The sequence below is a fragment of the Mus pahari genome, chromosome X, assembly GCF_900095145.1.
Source record: "Mus pahari chromosome X, PAHARI_EIJ_v1.1, whole genome shotgun sequence".
NCBI lineage: Eukaryota > Metazoa > Chordata > Mammalia > Rodentia > Muridae > Mus > Mus pahari.
This window is the reverse complement of record NC_034613.1, coordinates 30115168-30131482: the sequence shown is the minus strand read 5'-3', so window position 1 is coordinate 30131482 and position 16315 is coordinate 30115168. Positions and strand designations below refer to the sequence as shown.

The 16315-nt window shown below is 39.4% G+C and overlaps 1 protein-coding gene across 6 annotated transcripts in view; it reads left to right on the top strand.

Moving 5' to 3' along the window:
* Positions 1-16315, top strand: part of Lamp2 (lysosomal associated membrane protein 2) — a 50347-nt gene that overhangs the window by 22689 nt on the left and 11343 nt on the right. For 4 of the 6 annotated variants that reach the window (XM_021187916.2, XM_029534027.1, XM_021187918.2 and 1 more), the window contains exons 5-8: positions 686-885; positions 1709-1831; positions 7125-7188; positions 8140-8304. In XM_021187916.2, coding sequence (XP_021043575.1) covers positions 686-885; positions 1709-1831; positions 7125-7188; positions 8140-8304 — 552 coding nt within the window. Of the gene's footprint in view, positions 1-685; positions 886-1708; positions 1832-7124; positions 7189-8139; positions 8305-10714; positions 13033-16315 lie in introns of those variants that run through there. The other 2 variants (XM_021187917.2, XM_029534028.1) reach the window with 1 other exon arrangement.

Here is a 16315-nt window from a genome sequence, read left to right as displayed (position 1 = left end):
TGTGTGTGTGTGTGTGTGTGTGTGTGTGTGTGAGAGAGAGAGAGAGAGAGAGAGAGAGAGAGAGAGAGAGAGAGAGAGAGAGAGAGAGAATAAGAATGTAGGCACTAGAGACCCACAGTGGACTGTTTAATGGAAATGTAATAATTTCACATTCATTACTAGAAAACTACTAATACTTCCCAAGAAGGGATTTAAATACCAGTAACCTGCTATAGGAGTGATAGAAATAAAAAGATTCCTTTGTATTTAAACCCTTCAATGATTTACAGGCTAGTTTTTAATAAGCAGTATTCACAGTGGTTGTTACATTTTAGCTTGGGGGTGGGGGGTGAGGGGTGGGGCTGTTTTTAGACTTGTTTCTGAATTTCTTATCAGAGACAGGGGGAATTCTTTGAAATAAAGGCCTTTGTGGGCCTAAGAAAGAAGAGTATGTGCCACAGTTGAATAGCTATAACTTTTGATGTGTTCTGAGTTTGCCTATTCTGGTTACAACTCATAAGAGATTATCTGTTTATGAACCAGTAATTTAGGAACCTGTGCTTCATCCACTTTAAAAATAGACCACTGAGGTCTTCTTTTGCTCTAATTAACCCCCTTGGACTGTGAGAACCTAACTCAAAGTAGTTTGCTCTTCCCTGGCCTAATAAAGCAAGATCACCCTAGCTTGTTTTGTCCTTTGTTTTAGAACAAGTATGTGAGGAAGACCAAACTGTCACCACTGTGGCACCCATCATTCACAGCACTGCCCCGGCGACTACAACCACACTCACTCCAACTTCAACACCCACTCCAACTCCAACCGTTGGAAACTACAGCATTAGAAATGGCAATACTACCTGTCTGCTGGCTACCATGGGGCTGCAGCTGAACATCACTGAGGAGAAGGTAGGGTTTAGTGAAACCTTTTTTGTAAATTGCATCTTAAGTAATGTATAGCATACCGTGCACTTAAGAGCCGATACTAGACTGATTCAAGTTTAAATGCAGAGTTGGTGGGTGTTGATTTGAGTTTTGAATAATTTGGAATGACTATATCCATGAATAGTTAATATCACCATCTAGGAATGTTGGCCAGCAGAAAACCTGCCAATTTATTAAAAAAATTCTTTACAGCTTAGATTCTATAAGCCTTCAGTAGCTCAGGATACGTAGTTAAGTTGGAGATGGGATAAGATAAAGTTCAGGGATAGAGCAGTTACATCACATTCACAAAGGCTGGCTACCACCCCAACACTGCCAAAAATGAAAAGTCAAAACAAAGCCTTTTCAGGCTTTTATTTGAACCACACTATAGGTTGGTGCAAGGCTATTTGATGAGTCAGAGCACAATTATGGTCAAGTCCTTGTCCGGTTGCAATACCTCATTCGGACACCAGAGGGAGTTCCAGTGAACAAATCTCATTTTTCAGGATCCTGTGACTGAAACAAGCCAGACAGATGGTTCTTGTGCTCTGGGGAAAAAAAAAAAAGTGTTTTCATTTGGCTCATTACTGAGGAAACTTCCCTCTTGTTATTGTTGTTGTTGAAGTTGGCTGAGTTATAGCTTGAAGGCTTCTATCAAGTGCTCATGAAAGTAAGACACCAGGAATTCAAGTGTCCACACAAATTAGGTTGTATTGTATGTTGACGTTGGTTTTATCAGTGTAAAGGGCTTTGGTATTGACTTTTACAGTTAATCTGCACCTCCCTTCTCTTTATTCTCCCGAAGGTGCCTTTCATTTTTAACATCAACCCTTCCACAACCAACTTCACTGGCAGCTGTCAACCTCAAACTGCTCAACTTAGGCTGAACAACAGCCAAATTAAGTATCTTGACTTTATCTTTGCTGTGGTGAGTACCGACTGTTTTTTAAAGCTAAGTTCTTTTTCTGAGAAGCGCACCTGCAAGTGTGAACAGTGGTAGGTGTATGTTGGGAGGGGGCGATATTTGGTTTACTTATCCCTGCTCATCTCTGAGTCTGGGCTATGTATGGGCTGGACTCTTGTATTAATAATCACACAGTGTTCGTTGTACCATTATATGTCCTTCAGTGTAGAAACAAGAATGAACTCATAGTAAAAGAAAACTAACTATAATTAGTTTTTATAATATTTTCTCTACTATTAGACAATTCTCATGCTAACACACCATTTTAAACTTTTTATAGTTATATTTTTTGTTTGCATTGGTGTTTTGCCTATATGTATATGTGAGTGAAGGCACTAGATGCCATGGAACTGGAATCACAGATAGCTGTGAGCTGCCATGTGGGTGCTGGGAATTGAACCCCGGGTCCTTGCAGAGCAGCCAGTGCTCCCAATTGCTGAGCCATCTTTTCAGCCCCTGTTAACATTCTTTATAGTGTCTGTAGTAGTAATGACCAGCATTAATGAACATGGTTAGCTGACTGTTTCTCTACGTCCTATATACAACCTTGAAGTAGTATTAGGTAAAAATGTCTCAAGTTCAATGTCTGTGGCAGACATTCTTGCTTGGAATGCACAAGACCCTGAGATTGATCTCCAGAACCACAAAAATTGTATTTATTGTGAACATGCACAGTTTTGTTTTTGTTATTAAAATATAAACAATACCCTTTTAAAGCACATTTATATTTAAGGATTATAGGTAATTTAGGGATGACGTGTAAATTCTAAGCAAATAATACACCATTTTGAAAGGGGGACTTGGACTTCCTAGATTTTGGTATCCAGGTACTAATCCTTTCAAAATCAAAGGAACAGTTCCCTTGTTATCTATGTGTAAGTCCATACATTGACTCATTAAATTAGTTATGAGTGTGATGCTCTGGGGTTCCATCTGTGAAAATTACAAAATAAAGAAAAAAGAATTAGTCTCTTCAATGTGTCCAGGACAGGCCTGCCTTCCCTTTTCTCTTGCTGGCCCTCGAATTCCCTTTTTCTCTTTCTCTCTCAATTGGGATTGAATTCAGAGCCTCATAGATGCTAAGGAAGCATGTAGCTACCTAGCTTTATGCCTGGTGTCAGGCCAGATGTTAACACAAAGAGGAAGTGAAGAGCTTTTAGTTCTGACTGGAGGGGAGGCAAAGGTTTAATGGAAAAGATACCTTTTGAGGGCATTCAAGGGTAGGTCAGATCTGTACATACAGAGGTGAGGAGAAGTGGAAAAGTAGAGGTTGTCCCTGGGTGAAGGAACATAATCAATGCCAGCTGGGAGGATGACGGCGAGCTGGGTGTCCAGCTGAGTATATGAAGGGAGCTAGAACAAAGGAGTGCATCTTGAGTGCCAGGCAGAGCAGTGGCTGAACAGAGGGAGGGCATAGTAAGAGGACACTTGCTGCTGAAACGTCTCTCATTTCATTTTGCTCTCTCTGCCTCATGTCTGCTTCCAGCTGCAGTTTCTCTTGTCTGGGTGGTTCAAAGGCCTCTTACCTAAGCTCCCCCTTTGTTTATCTCCCTTAGATTAATCTTCCCAAAGCACAGCTCTTCCCATAAATCTTCAGGGATTGTGGTTTGCCAACAAGGTAACATCTAAAGGACAGAAGGGCAGCTCAAGCCCTTTCCTCCACGCAGTGAGCTCTGCTCTCACAGCTTTGATTTCATTCCATGAACCTTCCTTCGCTCTGCTTTCATGCACTAGCTTGTGAAGTCCAAGAGCACAGCAGTAACCAGTCCGTATGTTTGGAGCCAGACTTTGGGTTTAAATTCCAGCTCACTGATCGCTAATTGGCAGCAGTGGGGGAGGTCACTTAGCAACTCTGTGCTTGAATGACTCATCCTAAACTGGGCATAGTAACAGCATCAGTAGTATAGGGGTGTTGGAGCCAAAGCTGGTGACACAGCTCTATACTCCCAGCTACTTGGGAGATTGAGAGAAGAAGATTGCAACTTCAAGGTCAGTTTGTACTACTTGAGTTTAGTACTAGTCTGGGCAACTTAGTGAGACCCTGTCTCAAAGTAGCAAACATAATGACTGAGGACATACAGCTCAGTGTCAGTGCTTGCCCAATGCCTACAAAACGCTAGGGTCAGTTTCCAGTGTCTCACACACGGAAAGAATAATGACTAGCACTTAGTTCTTAGTTGTTTATTTAGGTAATATTTCTTTCTGATTACCTTTGCTTACGCTCTTGCCATCTTGAACATATCCTTGATCCACTTGTTTTCTAACCAGATCCTGCCCACCCCCAATTCCCCATCCCTCAGCTGGCATGATTTTTGCATCTTCCCTTATTGTAGATGATTTTCTTGCCAAATTCCTAATTTGCCACTTTCTTTTTTTTTTTTAAAGACAGGATTAACTTATTTGTGTATCTTTTCTTTCAAGTCAAGGAACAAGAGGGTTACAACTCCAGGACTCAAATGCTGAGCTGTATCTTTAATTTCTTTTCTTTTCTTTTCTTTTCTTTTCTTTTCTTTTCTTTTCTTTTCTTTTTTTTTTTTTTTTTTGTTTTTTTGAAACAGGGTTTCTCTGTATAGCCCTGACTGTCCTGGAACTCACTTTGTAGACCAGGCTGGCCTTGAACTCAGAACCTGCCTCTGCTGGGATTAAAGGCTTGCGCCACCACGCCGAGCTTTACTTTCTTATGTATCTATGTTCCTTGCAGATTGCAAGCACTGGAAGGGCAAGATACAAGTCTGATTCATCTTGTTAGTCCCATGGAGCAGACATGTTACTTTGTGTATACTAAGCCTGTAGACAATTAGAATGACTGACTGATCAGTTTAGAAAAATAATAGGGAATGTAGGCTAGGTAGAGGGACAGTAAATGTTCCATACTACAATAGAATGACTAGTTCAAAATACCCTATGTATTTTATGAGGATCTAGAAAAGGGGACTTGAGAGCTTCAAATACAAACAGGTCTAAGGCAAGAGAAATGCCAATTGCCCTTTATTTGATTAGTATGTGGTGTACGTATGTGTCAGAATATCACACGGAGCTCTAGTAATACATATGATTAAGTGCTGGGTATGGTGATACACACCTTTAATCCTAGCACTTAGGAGGCAGAGGCAGTTGAATTTCTGTGAGTTTCAGGCTTGATTGATCTACTTAGTGAGCTCCAGAACAGTCCTGGCTATGTCAGAAAAACCCTTTCTTGAAAACAAAATATATACAATTAACATATTTAGTGGGATGTGGTAGTGCAAACTTTTGATCCAGCACTTGGGAGATAGAGGCAGGGGGATTGCTGAGTTGAGCTAGCCTAGTCTATAAGTTCTAGCCTATCAAAGGCTACATAGTGAGATACTATTTCAAAATAAAAGTAAAATATATGTTCATAAAAAATAAACTTCCCAACACTTGGGAGGCAGCAGCATGTGAATTTCTGAATGTGAGAAAGTTCCAGGATAGCCAGAGGGTATATAACAGAGAGACCCGGCCTCTAACAACCAGACAGACAGAAAGGCAGACAGACGGACAATAAAAGCTTGGCAACATGGGTCATTTGCTACTAAGTCTGATGATGACTTGAGTTTCATTCTTAGAAGCAACATGATTGAGGGAGAGAGCCATGAGTTGTCTTCGGATCTCCACACATATGAGTTTATACATGTATACACACGAACAAAATAAGTATAATCAAAATCTTAATAGATAAACATTGGTCGGATGATGCTTTCAAGCCTGTTACATGCAATAAGCCTTGGGCCCTAGACCCAAACCACAAAGTTGAGTAAACAAAACAAAACAAAATGCAAAGGTATTAAAGGATCAGGATGATGAACAAAGGAAAGAGCTAATAGTGGTGAAAAGCAGGGTGCTGAGTGGGTTAAAGACCACATGGTGAGCTGGCCATGCTGGCACATGCCTTTCTTTCCAGTAATTTATTTTTTTATTCACTTTACATCCTGATAGTAGACCCCCTTCCTCCTGTCTTCCCAGTCCTGCCCTTACAAATCCTTCCCCCTATTACTCTCTCCCCCTTCACCTCAGAGAAGGGGAAACCCCTGCCTTGGGTACCACCCCATCCTAGGCCATCCAGTCTGAGCAGGACTAAATTTGTCATCTCTCACTGAGTCTGAACCAGGCAGTCCAGGTAGGGGAAGGGGATCCAATGGCAGGCAACAGAGTCAGAGATAGTCCCCACTCCAGTTGTTCTGGGATTCACATGAAGACCAAGCTTCACATGTGTTTTAAATGTGCAGGGGGCCTAGGGCCGGCCCATGCATGCTCTTTGGTTGGTGGTTCAGCTCTGTGAGCACCAGCCCCTGGGCTCAGGTTAGTTGAATCTCTAGGTCTTCTTGTGGTGTCCTTCAACCCTCCGGCTCACTCAGTGCTACCCTCTACTCTTTCACAAGACTCTTGAGCTCCGACTGATGGTTGGCTGTGGGTCTCTGCATCTGTTTCCATCTGCTGCTGCATGAAGCCTCTTGGGAAACAGTTATGCTAGGCTCCTGTCTGCGAGCATAGCATAGTATCATTAATAGTGTCAGGGGATGGTTCTCTCACATGGGATAAGTCTCAAGTTGGGGAAGTCATTCGTTGGCCATTACCTCAATCTCTGCTCCATTTTGTCCCTGCACATCTTATAGGCAGGACAAAGTGAGTACATACTATGTTCGCCTCTCTGGGTCTGGGTGGCCTCACTCAGGGTGATATTCTCAAGTTCCATCCATTTGCCTGCAAATTTCATGATCTCTTTGTTTTAGCTGTCTTTGTTTTAGTTGAACAGAATTCAATTGTGTTCATGTACCTCATTTGGGCAGAGGCAGGAGGATCTGTGTTCCAGGCCAGCCTGATCTACAGAGCTGAGTTCCAGGACAGCCAGGGTTATTCAGAGGAACCCTGTCTCAAAAAAGCAAAAATACCAAACCAAAACAAACAAAAAAACAAAAACAAAATGGTTACATTGTGACCTAGGCTAGATAATGTAGACTCAGCAGGCTGCAAGAAGAATACAACAGAGGAGAGGATGAATCATCCTGTATCCAGAAATGCCTGACTGCTGCAGTCAAAGAGTTTAGAAATGAAATGCATTGGAAAATAGATTTGTGACAGTTAGTGTCGAGATTTTGTTGTAGTTTATGCTGCTGACCCAGGTCTTATGGTTTGTTTCCTCATCTGTATAATGGAACTAGATTCCAATTCTGTAGATATCAACTTTTTCTTTAGGCAGTTGTGATATGTTATTAATTAGGAGCTCTTTTTCAAACAGAAAGATGAAAAACGGTTCTATCTGAAGGAAGTGAATGTCAACATGTATTTGGCTAATGGCTCAGGTAAGCACAGCATTGGCTTGGAGGAGAAGAGTGGGTTTTATGAAGGGAAAAGAAATACTAATTAGCTTATGGCCAGATTGTGTCTTATGAAATAGAAGATGCTATGTAAAAATATTTCTTGATCACAGTTTAAAATCTAATGTAGAACTATAGTGTTCTCTCCCTTGCAGAATCATGTTTTCAAAGTATGGTAGATGTTTGTTAGAGAAGTGACTAAATTTTAGGCTACTGAAAGCTCTATGGAAAGATTAGAGAGAAGTGAATGAGGTGGTGCATGCCTGGGATTCCAGCCTTGGGAAGCAGAGACAGGAAGATCATAAGTGGGAGACCAGCCTGGGTTACATAGTGAGTCCTAGGTCAGCTTGGTCTATAGAGTGATATCCTTCCTGTCTCAGAAAACAAAAGAAACAACTTAATAATGGCAACAGGTTTTTTTTTTGTGTGTGGGGGGGTAGGTATTGGCCAGAGCCTGACTCCAAATACTTTACTAAAATGCTCTGAGGAAGGGCTAGGGACATAGCTCAGTTGTTCAAGTGTTTGCAGAGCACAAAGTTCTGAGTTTTAAAAAAAAGGTAGGTGTGGTGATGTACACTTGTGATTTCAGTGCTGGGGAGGCAGAGCCAGGTGGATCTTTGGAGCAAGCCAGCAGCTAGTCTAGCTTATTTGGCAAGCTTTAAGCCGATGAAAGAGCCTGTCTTCAAAACAAAAATGGACAGCATCTGAGGGACAGTACTCAAGGTTGTCCTCTGGCCAACTCCCACATGCATGCACACATCCAGGTGAATCTGCACGAATTTACACACATACACACACACACACACACACACACACACACACACACACACCACACACCCTCCACCCACACACATGAGACACAACCCTAATGACTGTCTTATTTTTCTTGTGTTGATACACTAAGAAGTTACTAACCTGCCTTTTTTTTCCCTGCAGCTTTCAACATTTCCAATAACAACCTCAGCTTCTGGGATGCTCCTCTGGGAAGTTCTTATATGTGCAACAAAGAGCAGGTGCTTTCTGTGTCTAGAACATTTCAGATAAATACCTTTAACCTAAAGGTGCAACCTTTTAATGTGACAAAAGGAGAGTATTCTACAGGTAAGAAACAAGCAAACCTTATTCATTCCGTTCTTCTATCACCCTATAGGTGGCCCTTCCTCTGACTCAAGAGGATTCTGTATATGAACATAGAGAAATAATAATGCCCCTCTTGATTCTGATAGAAAGTTCCTACAGCCTAGCACCAATTGTGTAACTCTTCATTTGGCTCATCATTTTGCTCAAAGCAGATGCAGTTTTTGAAAACCTGAAAATAATTTGAAGTATTTAAGAATCCTTTTTAAGGAACAGGTACTCCCCTGGGGTTGAGTTTGGGTGGGGATGACACTTGGAGCAGCAGCATTAAGTACCTTACATCTGCCTTCTTGGGACCATCTTCTTGGGGAACATTTTCATACCGATATGAAAACAATTTGGCTTGATTTTCTTAAGACCCAAGATACAGAGTCATAGCAAAGCCTCACACCGGTGAATTCATCTTGCTAGCCAGAGTGACCTCGGGAGATCTGCAAGTACATAGTTCAAATAAGGCTTTTTGAAGTCCTACTTTAGAAGGGCAAATGATGGCCTTTATTTGGGTTTTAATGAAATCCTCATATAAGATTCATTATCCTGTATTTATATGGATACAAAAGATGTATTTGGCATTGCAAGATTAAGATTTGCATGACAGAAAGAAAAGTACAGCAAATTCCTTAAGTGACTTATGCTTTTAAACCAATTACTTAAATTGGGAGTTTGTTGGAGCAGAGCTTTGCCGAGCAGAGCTTTCCAGTCATTGCCATCCTTTCCAACAATTAATCTAGAGGCTTATAAGGAAATGGAGATGCTGTGTTTAAAGTGAATATGCTGTGAATGATTCGGCTGCCTTTGCAGTGCTATCAAATACCACCTTGGCCTTGCTCAGGCCAAAAGAGACCTTTACCATTCTTGTGGGTGGAAAGGTTAATCACAACTTGAAAAAATATCCAAGACTCCATTTCCTTTGCCAGAAGTGGTGACACGTGCTTAAAAACATAGTACTCAGCTAGTCAAGGCAGAGTCATCTGGGGTTCAAGGTCATCTTTGGCTGAAAAATCACTTCCAGGCTAACCTGGGGTGTATAAGATCCTGTTTCAAAGAAACAAAAACAGAATCCAATTCCTTTTTGTGTTGGTTTGCTTATTACTTTAATTATTTTGATTTTACAATAGATTTATTTTTGAAATCGTCTAGCTCCCCTACATAATTATCCTAATTTGAGGTCCGATTTTGTGTTTAAAATTTAAAATCATTCTTACTACTATTTGCAGTTTAGGTCTGTTTTATCCAGTTGGCAGTAGCCCGAGATGAGCCAATAGTCTTTGCCTAATTTGAAAGCTTGGGTGCCAGAGAGATACATAACATTTAATACTGATATTGAATGCATGATCTATTTATGGAACTAGGTTCTTGGTTGTGGGTAACTATAAATATCACATCCAGGTAATACTTAAGTGTATTCAGGGAGGAAATAGAATTGCAGTCAGGTTGGAGTGTTGATTGGATTTTATTAGATCAGACTACTTGCTATAAATAGAAAAAAATAGTCCCTTTGGGCTGCTATTCTGAGCCAGATTGATAAAACATGTAGTAAACACACTCAAATTAGTAAGAGGTCCTAGTTTCTTAGCTCTTCTACCCACTCAAATCACATATTTTATGCCAGGGACAGAAGCTTTTTATGAAACAGTTTCAACAGCGATTTCTCAAGCTTTGAGGTCATCCGGTCTGTGTGGCAATTCTACCTCTGCCGTTGTAGCTTGGAAACCTCCCTAGGCAGTTCATACAGATGAATGTGGCTGTGTTCTAGTAAAATGTTAAGGATATGAAAATTAGAATTTCATGTAACTCCCACGTTTCACAAAAGACGGTCTTCTTTTCCAGTTGTTTAAAATTATTCATGTTCTTTTTAGCTCTTTAGCCAGGTTTGGCACTTGGGCTATAGTTTGCTGACCCCTATTGTGAATGAACTTCAGTGCTAGCCTGACTGTTCAGTCCAGGGATACCCTAATTTCTATTTCCCCAGAGAGGTACACTCTCTCACTTAGAGGTTAAAATGGTTCTATAGACATAGGCTTGGTTAAATATTTCCATTTATGATAAAGTAATTCTCTCATCTTAGAAGTATATGTAACACAGTGTGCGCATATCATGTGGTAACATTGTTTACTTAGAGCTATAAATAAATCTAGATTATTCACACATACAAATATCTTCATATGTACTCACAAATGAAAGGACAAATACACTTTAAGATTGTAGCTTTAACTGGTCATCACTTTCTATACTTTATCATAAAAAATATGCTTGCCTTTGTTGAAATTTCTTTTATAAGAGCATTTCTGACTTTTAAATCAGCATCTTTTACTTTTGGATATTTCTTTTTGATTATACTCATTATTTGTTACACACTTTTTCTCACCTACAGCCCAGGAGTGTTCGCTGGATGATGACACCATTCTAATACCAATTATAGTTGGTGCTGGTCTTTCAGGCTTGATTATCGTTATAGTGATTGCTTACCTAATTGGCAGAAGAAAGACCTATGCTGGATATCAGACTCTGTAACACTAATCCACATGTGATCCCTGTTACAAAACAATAAAGCAAGTACAAGTTCTCGCATGCAATACTATTGAAGGTACACTTAGTTACAGCCCTGCTCTTAGATTGGGTGGTATAGTAGATCTCAAATTAAAACAAAAAAATTCCAAATACCATCAACTACAAATGAATCCTATGATTTTGGTTTTCCCGACTAAGGAGTTTAAAACTACTATGGCAAAAGGCATGTACAAAATTATCTGGTCCTGTTTTACTGGTCTGGAATTTCTGAATGAGAAAAAGCCGGTTTCTTCTGCCTGCATGAGATTGAGTTTGGCCATCATGATTTCCAGTGGATTTGTACTTGCTCCTTTTGCGTTGCTTGTGACTTTTGTTTTTAGGTTGACCTAATTAGCTACTTCAGCCTTGCTCCATATTTGACCTATGAAAACAGTATCAGTAGATTTGAGCAGAGCCCAGAGGTACCATGCTCTTGCCAGGAAAATTCTTTTCCCATGTTTTTGAATACATTTGTATTTAATGTGGCTGAAATGACAAAAACACAAAAGTCCTAAATTTTAGAATAGATGTTATCTTTTTATTTAATCTTTTTTAAAAAAAAAAATACTGGATGTTTCAATCTTTTAAATTGCAAGACACAAGGCAATTCCAACTGGACATTCAATCTGGTTTTAGGTGCTTTAGAGATAATTGCTAGGCAGTGCCAAGTGAGGGCATTAGTGCTTTGTACCCAGAAATTGGCCTCTACATGCAGCACTAAGATTAATGCAGATTTCTCTTGAATCTTCCAGTCTTCCTTGTTGGTGGTAATGTGCTTTGTTCTTTCCTTTTTTCCTCAAGAAGAAATGTTAGTATGTCTTTGAACCTAGATAACGAAGTGCACTTACACTCAAAATTGCTTGCACCTAATCCAAGAGTCATGGTCTTGCCTTAGTCCATTAACATGGTCTTCATTTCCAGTTTGCATTGACTGCTACAGCACTTACTAATTTGGCTTTTATGTTTAAATGGTTCTGTGATAATCAAAACTTAAATAGTTACTGTTCATTGTGGTACTTTTCTGTTCAGTTCTGTACTCAGAGATGGCACCAATTGTTCATTTACTATGCACCTACTGCTTATATAAGAGAGCTAATTCTTTCAGCCCGATACTTAACACATCATGTATTCCTTGCAGCTTCTAGGACATCTTCCATACATGTATGCGTACATGTGTACATACTGGTATGGCCCAGCAAATATTTCTTAAGCTCTGCAGCCATATATAGAAGGTCCTCGTTATTTGGGTAGGGCAGATTAAATGCCTTTCATTCACAAGAAAATGAAGAGCTATCTGGGTTCCAAAATGCTGATGTTGAATACATGATATATATGCACACATATAGGCACTTGCATGTTAGCATGTTTATGTCTGCGACTGTCTTTTGAGTTATATAGGAGTGACAGAGATTGTGTCACTTTAACTTGCTGTCGACTTAGCCTGAAAACCTTACTAGTTCAGAATCATACTCCTGACTGTCTTCTAGAGCAATAGGGAACTGCATGGCCAACTTAAAACACTTGTTATAAATGAACCAGAAATCTGATTTTTAAAATACATTTTTCATTTTAATTGTTTTTGCATATGCTTGTTAATCCTAAAAGAATGGATTGTGCTTTTAAAAATGTAAGTCTTATGTATTTGTCATGAATCAACAAAACAGCTTTTTTAAAAGACTAATTGGAACAAGTGGGTGGCACTGGCTTAATGCTGTTAATGTTTCTAAACGATTTTACATTTAGATAATATATCGGATTAATATTGAGATACCTCCAAAGCACTGTTTTATAGAAAGATCTGACTTCAATAAATATTTTTGTATTTTACATGGGCCAGTTTATGTACCACTATTTACACTATTATTTCCTATAGACAATACACACTGTCTTTGTAGTTTTTGTATTTTTGTTTTGTTTTACTGGCTTTGCTTCTTAATGGTATTACTCTGTTTGGTTTGGGATGTTTTCCACACTTTAGAATTTGTATAAGAAACTGGTCCATGTAAGTACTTTCCATGTTTTCTCTTCAAATGTTTAAAGTGCTAGTTGATGTACGTACGATATCTCTTCTCTGATATTTGCCTGTCTGTTTGCCCAACATTGCTTCTAAATCAATAAAGATTCTTTTATTTCTTAAGGAAATTTGCTCACATTTTTTCCCACTGGTTAAAGTGAAGATTTTATATATTACATGATGGCAATTAAAAAAAACTTAAAAGTGCTTAAGAATAGAAAGAACTAGATTGTTTCCAATACATGTTGTCTGTATGCTACTCAGTCTGGAACAAAAGTCCCATTTGTAAGGTTTGAGTGATACAAGGATGACTGCAGAATAAGAATTACCTGAGACATGGATCTTCACCTAGGCCTCAGGTCTGGATGATTCTATTTGGCAAGTCTGTTATAAGGAGAGAGAGAGAGGGGGGGGGGGGGGAAGGGGAGGGAGAGAGAGAGGGAGAGAGACAGAGACAGACAGACTGAGACAGAGAGTGAGAGTGAGTGTGTGTAAGCATAAGCACTCTTGTGGAATCTAACTCACAGGTAAATAGTAATCGAGGATATTTATCTCATAGTCAAAACTTCAGAGCATCTTCTTGGTACACTTTTCTTAATTCCCAAATTGAAGCTAGCATTTCATATCCATAACACAACCTGTCTCTTAAATTTCTCACACTTGATTTTTCAATCCCCATGTAATTTCCCAGTCATATTAGTATGTTATGCAAGACAGTGTAGCAGTTCACCTGGCAGGTTTCCCCCTGAGATCCTGAGGTAAGCCATGGCATTGCAGTTATCACAGTTCTCAGTGCAACTTGTAGCTACTGTGGGAGACTTTGGCCAAGTTTCTGAACTTCTTTAGGATGTTAGTCTCACAGGTTTCTTCATCTGGTGATTGTGGGGGCTTTAAAATTCTGCTTATTCTTACCTCTTTGAGTAATGCCTTTCATTTCAGAAAACTTCGGTGCACCTTTGAGTCTTTTAAAAAGAGTCTTCTAAGAAGCCACATGTTTTATTTCAAACACATATTTAAATAAACTCCATGAATAATGTACCATTTTACATTGCCTGCATATTGTCAGGAAGAATTCTTAGAAGATTCATCTATTTTGAATATTATAACATTACCGTCTGTTTGTTTCAGTAGGTAAAGTTATATTGTCTTGGGTTCACGTCTCTTGTACTCATCTGCCTTTCTTCTACCTAGAAACCAAAATCAGTGTCTTGTCTTTGAAATTTGTGTACACATATCTAAGTTATACTGAATAGCTTCAAATATTTTCCGTATACACATGCCTGTACTTGCGTGTATGTATACTGTGTGTGCCTATAAAGGCTACACATCTATGTTAGGGTTTTTGTGTGCTTTCCACCATTTTTTTGAGTCAGGGTCTATATTAAGGTGTTGACTTCAGTGACCTCCTTCCCCCAGTGCTGCCCTGGGATTGCAGGTGCACACAGTGGATGCTCGGTGTCTGACCTTAGGTCCTCATGCTTACACAGCATGCACTGTACCCACTGAGCTGGCTCTTCAGTGTCAGCTTTAAGTATCCATTCATCTTCATGTGATAGATACACTTGAGGTATTTGCAGTATAGATCTTAAAGAAATCTAAGGAAGGTGTTAAATTAGAGGGCTGTCATGAATTTACTCTTTAAAAAGCAATCTTCATTAGTTTTTAAGAGTTTTATATTTTATTATAGATAACTGTTGTCTAATTCTTAGACTGAAAATGATCTTTGAAAGATTTCTGAGTACAAAAATTGAAGATTGGTGGGGTTTTATTTTTTATCTATATGGCCATGAAACTTTTTTTTTTAATTTTTGGTTTTTCGAGACAGGGTTTCTCTGTGTAGCCCTGGCTGTCCTGGAACTCACTCTGTAGACCAACCAGGCTGGCCTCGAACTCAGAAATCTGCCTGCCTCTGCCTCCCAAGTGCTGGAATTAAAGGCGTGCACCACCACGCCTGGCTCGGCCATGAAACTTTTTAATCTTTAATTTTTATTTTATTTATTTTGGTTGGGTATTTTTGTTTTGGTTTGGGGTTTTGGTTTTGTTTTTTTGACAGTTTTTTTTTTTACAGTGTTTATTGTCTTGGAACTCACTCTGTAGACCAGACTGACCTAGAACTGAAAAGATTCTCCTGCCTCTCCTTCCTGAGTGCTGGGATCAGAAGTGTATGTCCCTCCCACAGTCTTTCAATTTTTTTTGTTGCTCCTGTGGCTCTGAAACCTCTTCACAAGGGTGGGTGTTTCTCAGTGATAGGACACTTTCTTAGCGTGTATCAGGCACTGAGTTCAATTTGCAGTGATGGAGGTGAGGGTGCAGGGGTGGGGGTGGAGAATGTCAAGTCAGGCACAGTGCCACACACTCCTTTATTTGCAGCACTTGGAACACAAACAGGCTGATCTCTGCAAGTTCAAGCCCAACCTGGACTACATAGTGAGTTTTAAGTCAAACAAGATGGCACAGTGAGACCCTGTCTCAAAAAAAAAAAAATCCCCTCAATACAGTTTCTTTTTTCAGGAACATATTCATTGTAGTATTAAGTGTACATTAGTCAAATAACTGAACTCAAATTGGCCTACATAATGAGTATTTTTCTTCAGGACACAATCCTATTATCATGAACTGTTCTAGTGGTATAGCACATCCATAATCAGGTGGAGGCAGATCAGGATTTCTGGGTCATCCATGGCCACATAGCAAATTTGAGTCCAATTTGGACTGCATGAGATCCTGTTTCAAAAACAGTAAAAGAACAGAGTAAAAAAAAACTTTTTAAAATCAGATTTTGTTTCAGTTACCTACAGATTCTTTTAAAGTTGAATTTATAAAATCAATAGTTATTATAAATTAGTATTTCATATACAAATTGTGCATTTAAGTAAATGACAGCATCTAGAAAGATCTTTCTATTAGTGGAATTGCCTTTTTGATTTGCTCTGGGAATATTTGTCTTACATGAAAGCCTTATTGGCAGTATTTATGAAAATCATCTCAGTATTAGGTCAAACGCCCAATTTGGGAAAGAGAGTACTGTTGAGACTTTTTGCCAAAATAAGAAATTAATCTACTAATGAATTTTTTAAAATCCAAGAGGTATTAAATCCAAGGCATAATACTTTATGGTATATGCCACCAAATAGTTTATAGGCTGGGTGGTAATGTGGGAAATTGAAGGGGTGGGGTTAACTGGGAACTCTTTAGTACCAACTGTTCTCAAGTCAAATCCAGCAGCATCAACTCTGGATTCTTTTTTTTTAATTATTATTATTTTCTTTATTTACATTTCAAATGCTATCCCGAAAGTTCCCTATACCCCACCTCTGCCCCTGCTCCCCTACCCACCCACTCCCACTACTTGGCCCTGGCATTCCCTGTACTGGGGCATATAAAGTTTACAAGACCAAGGGGCCTCTCTTC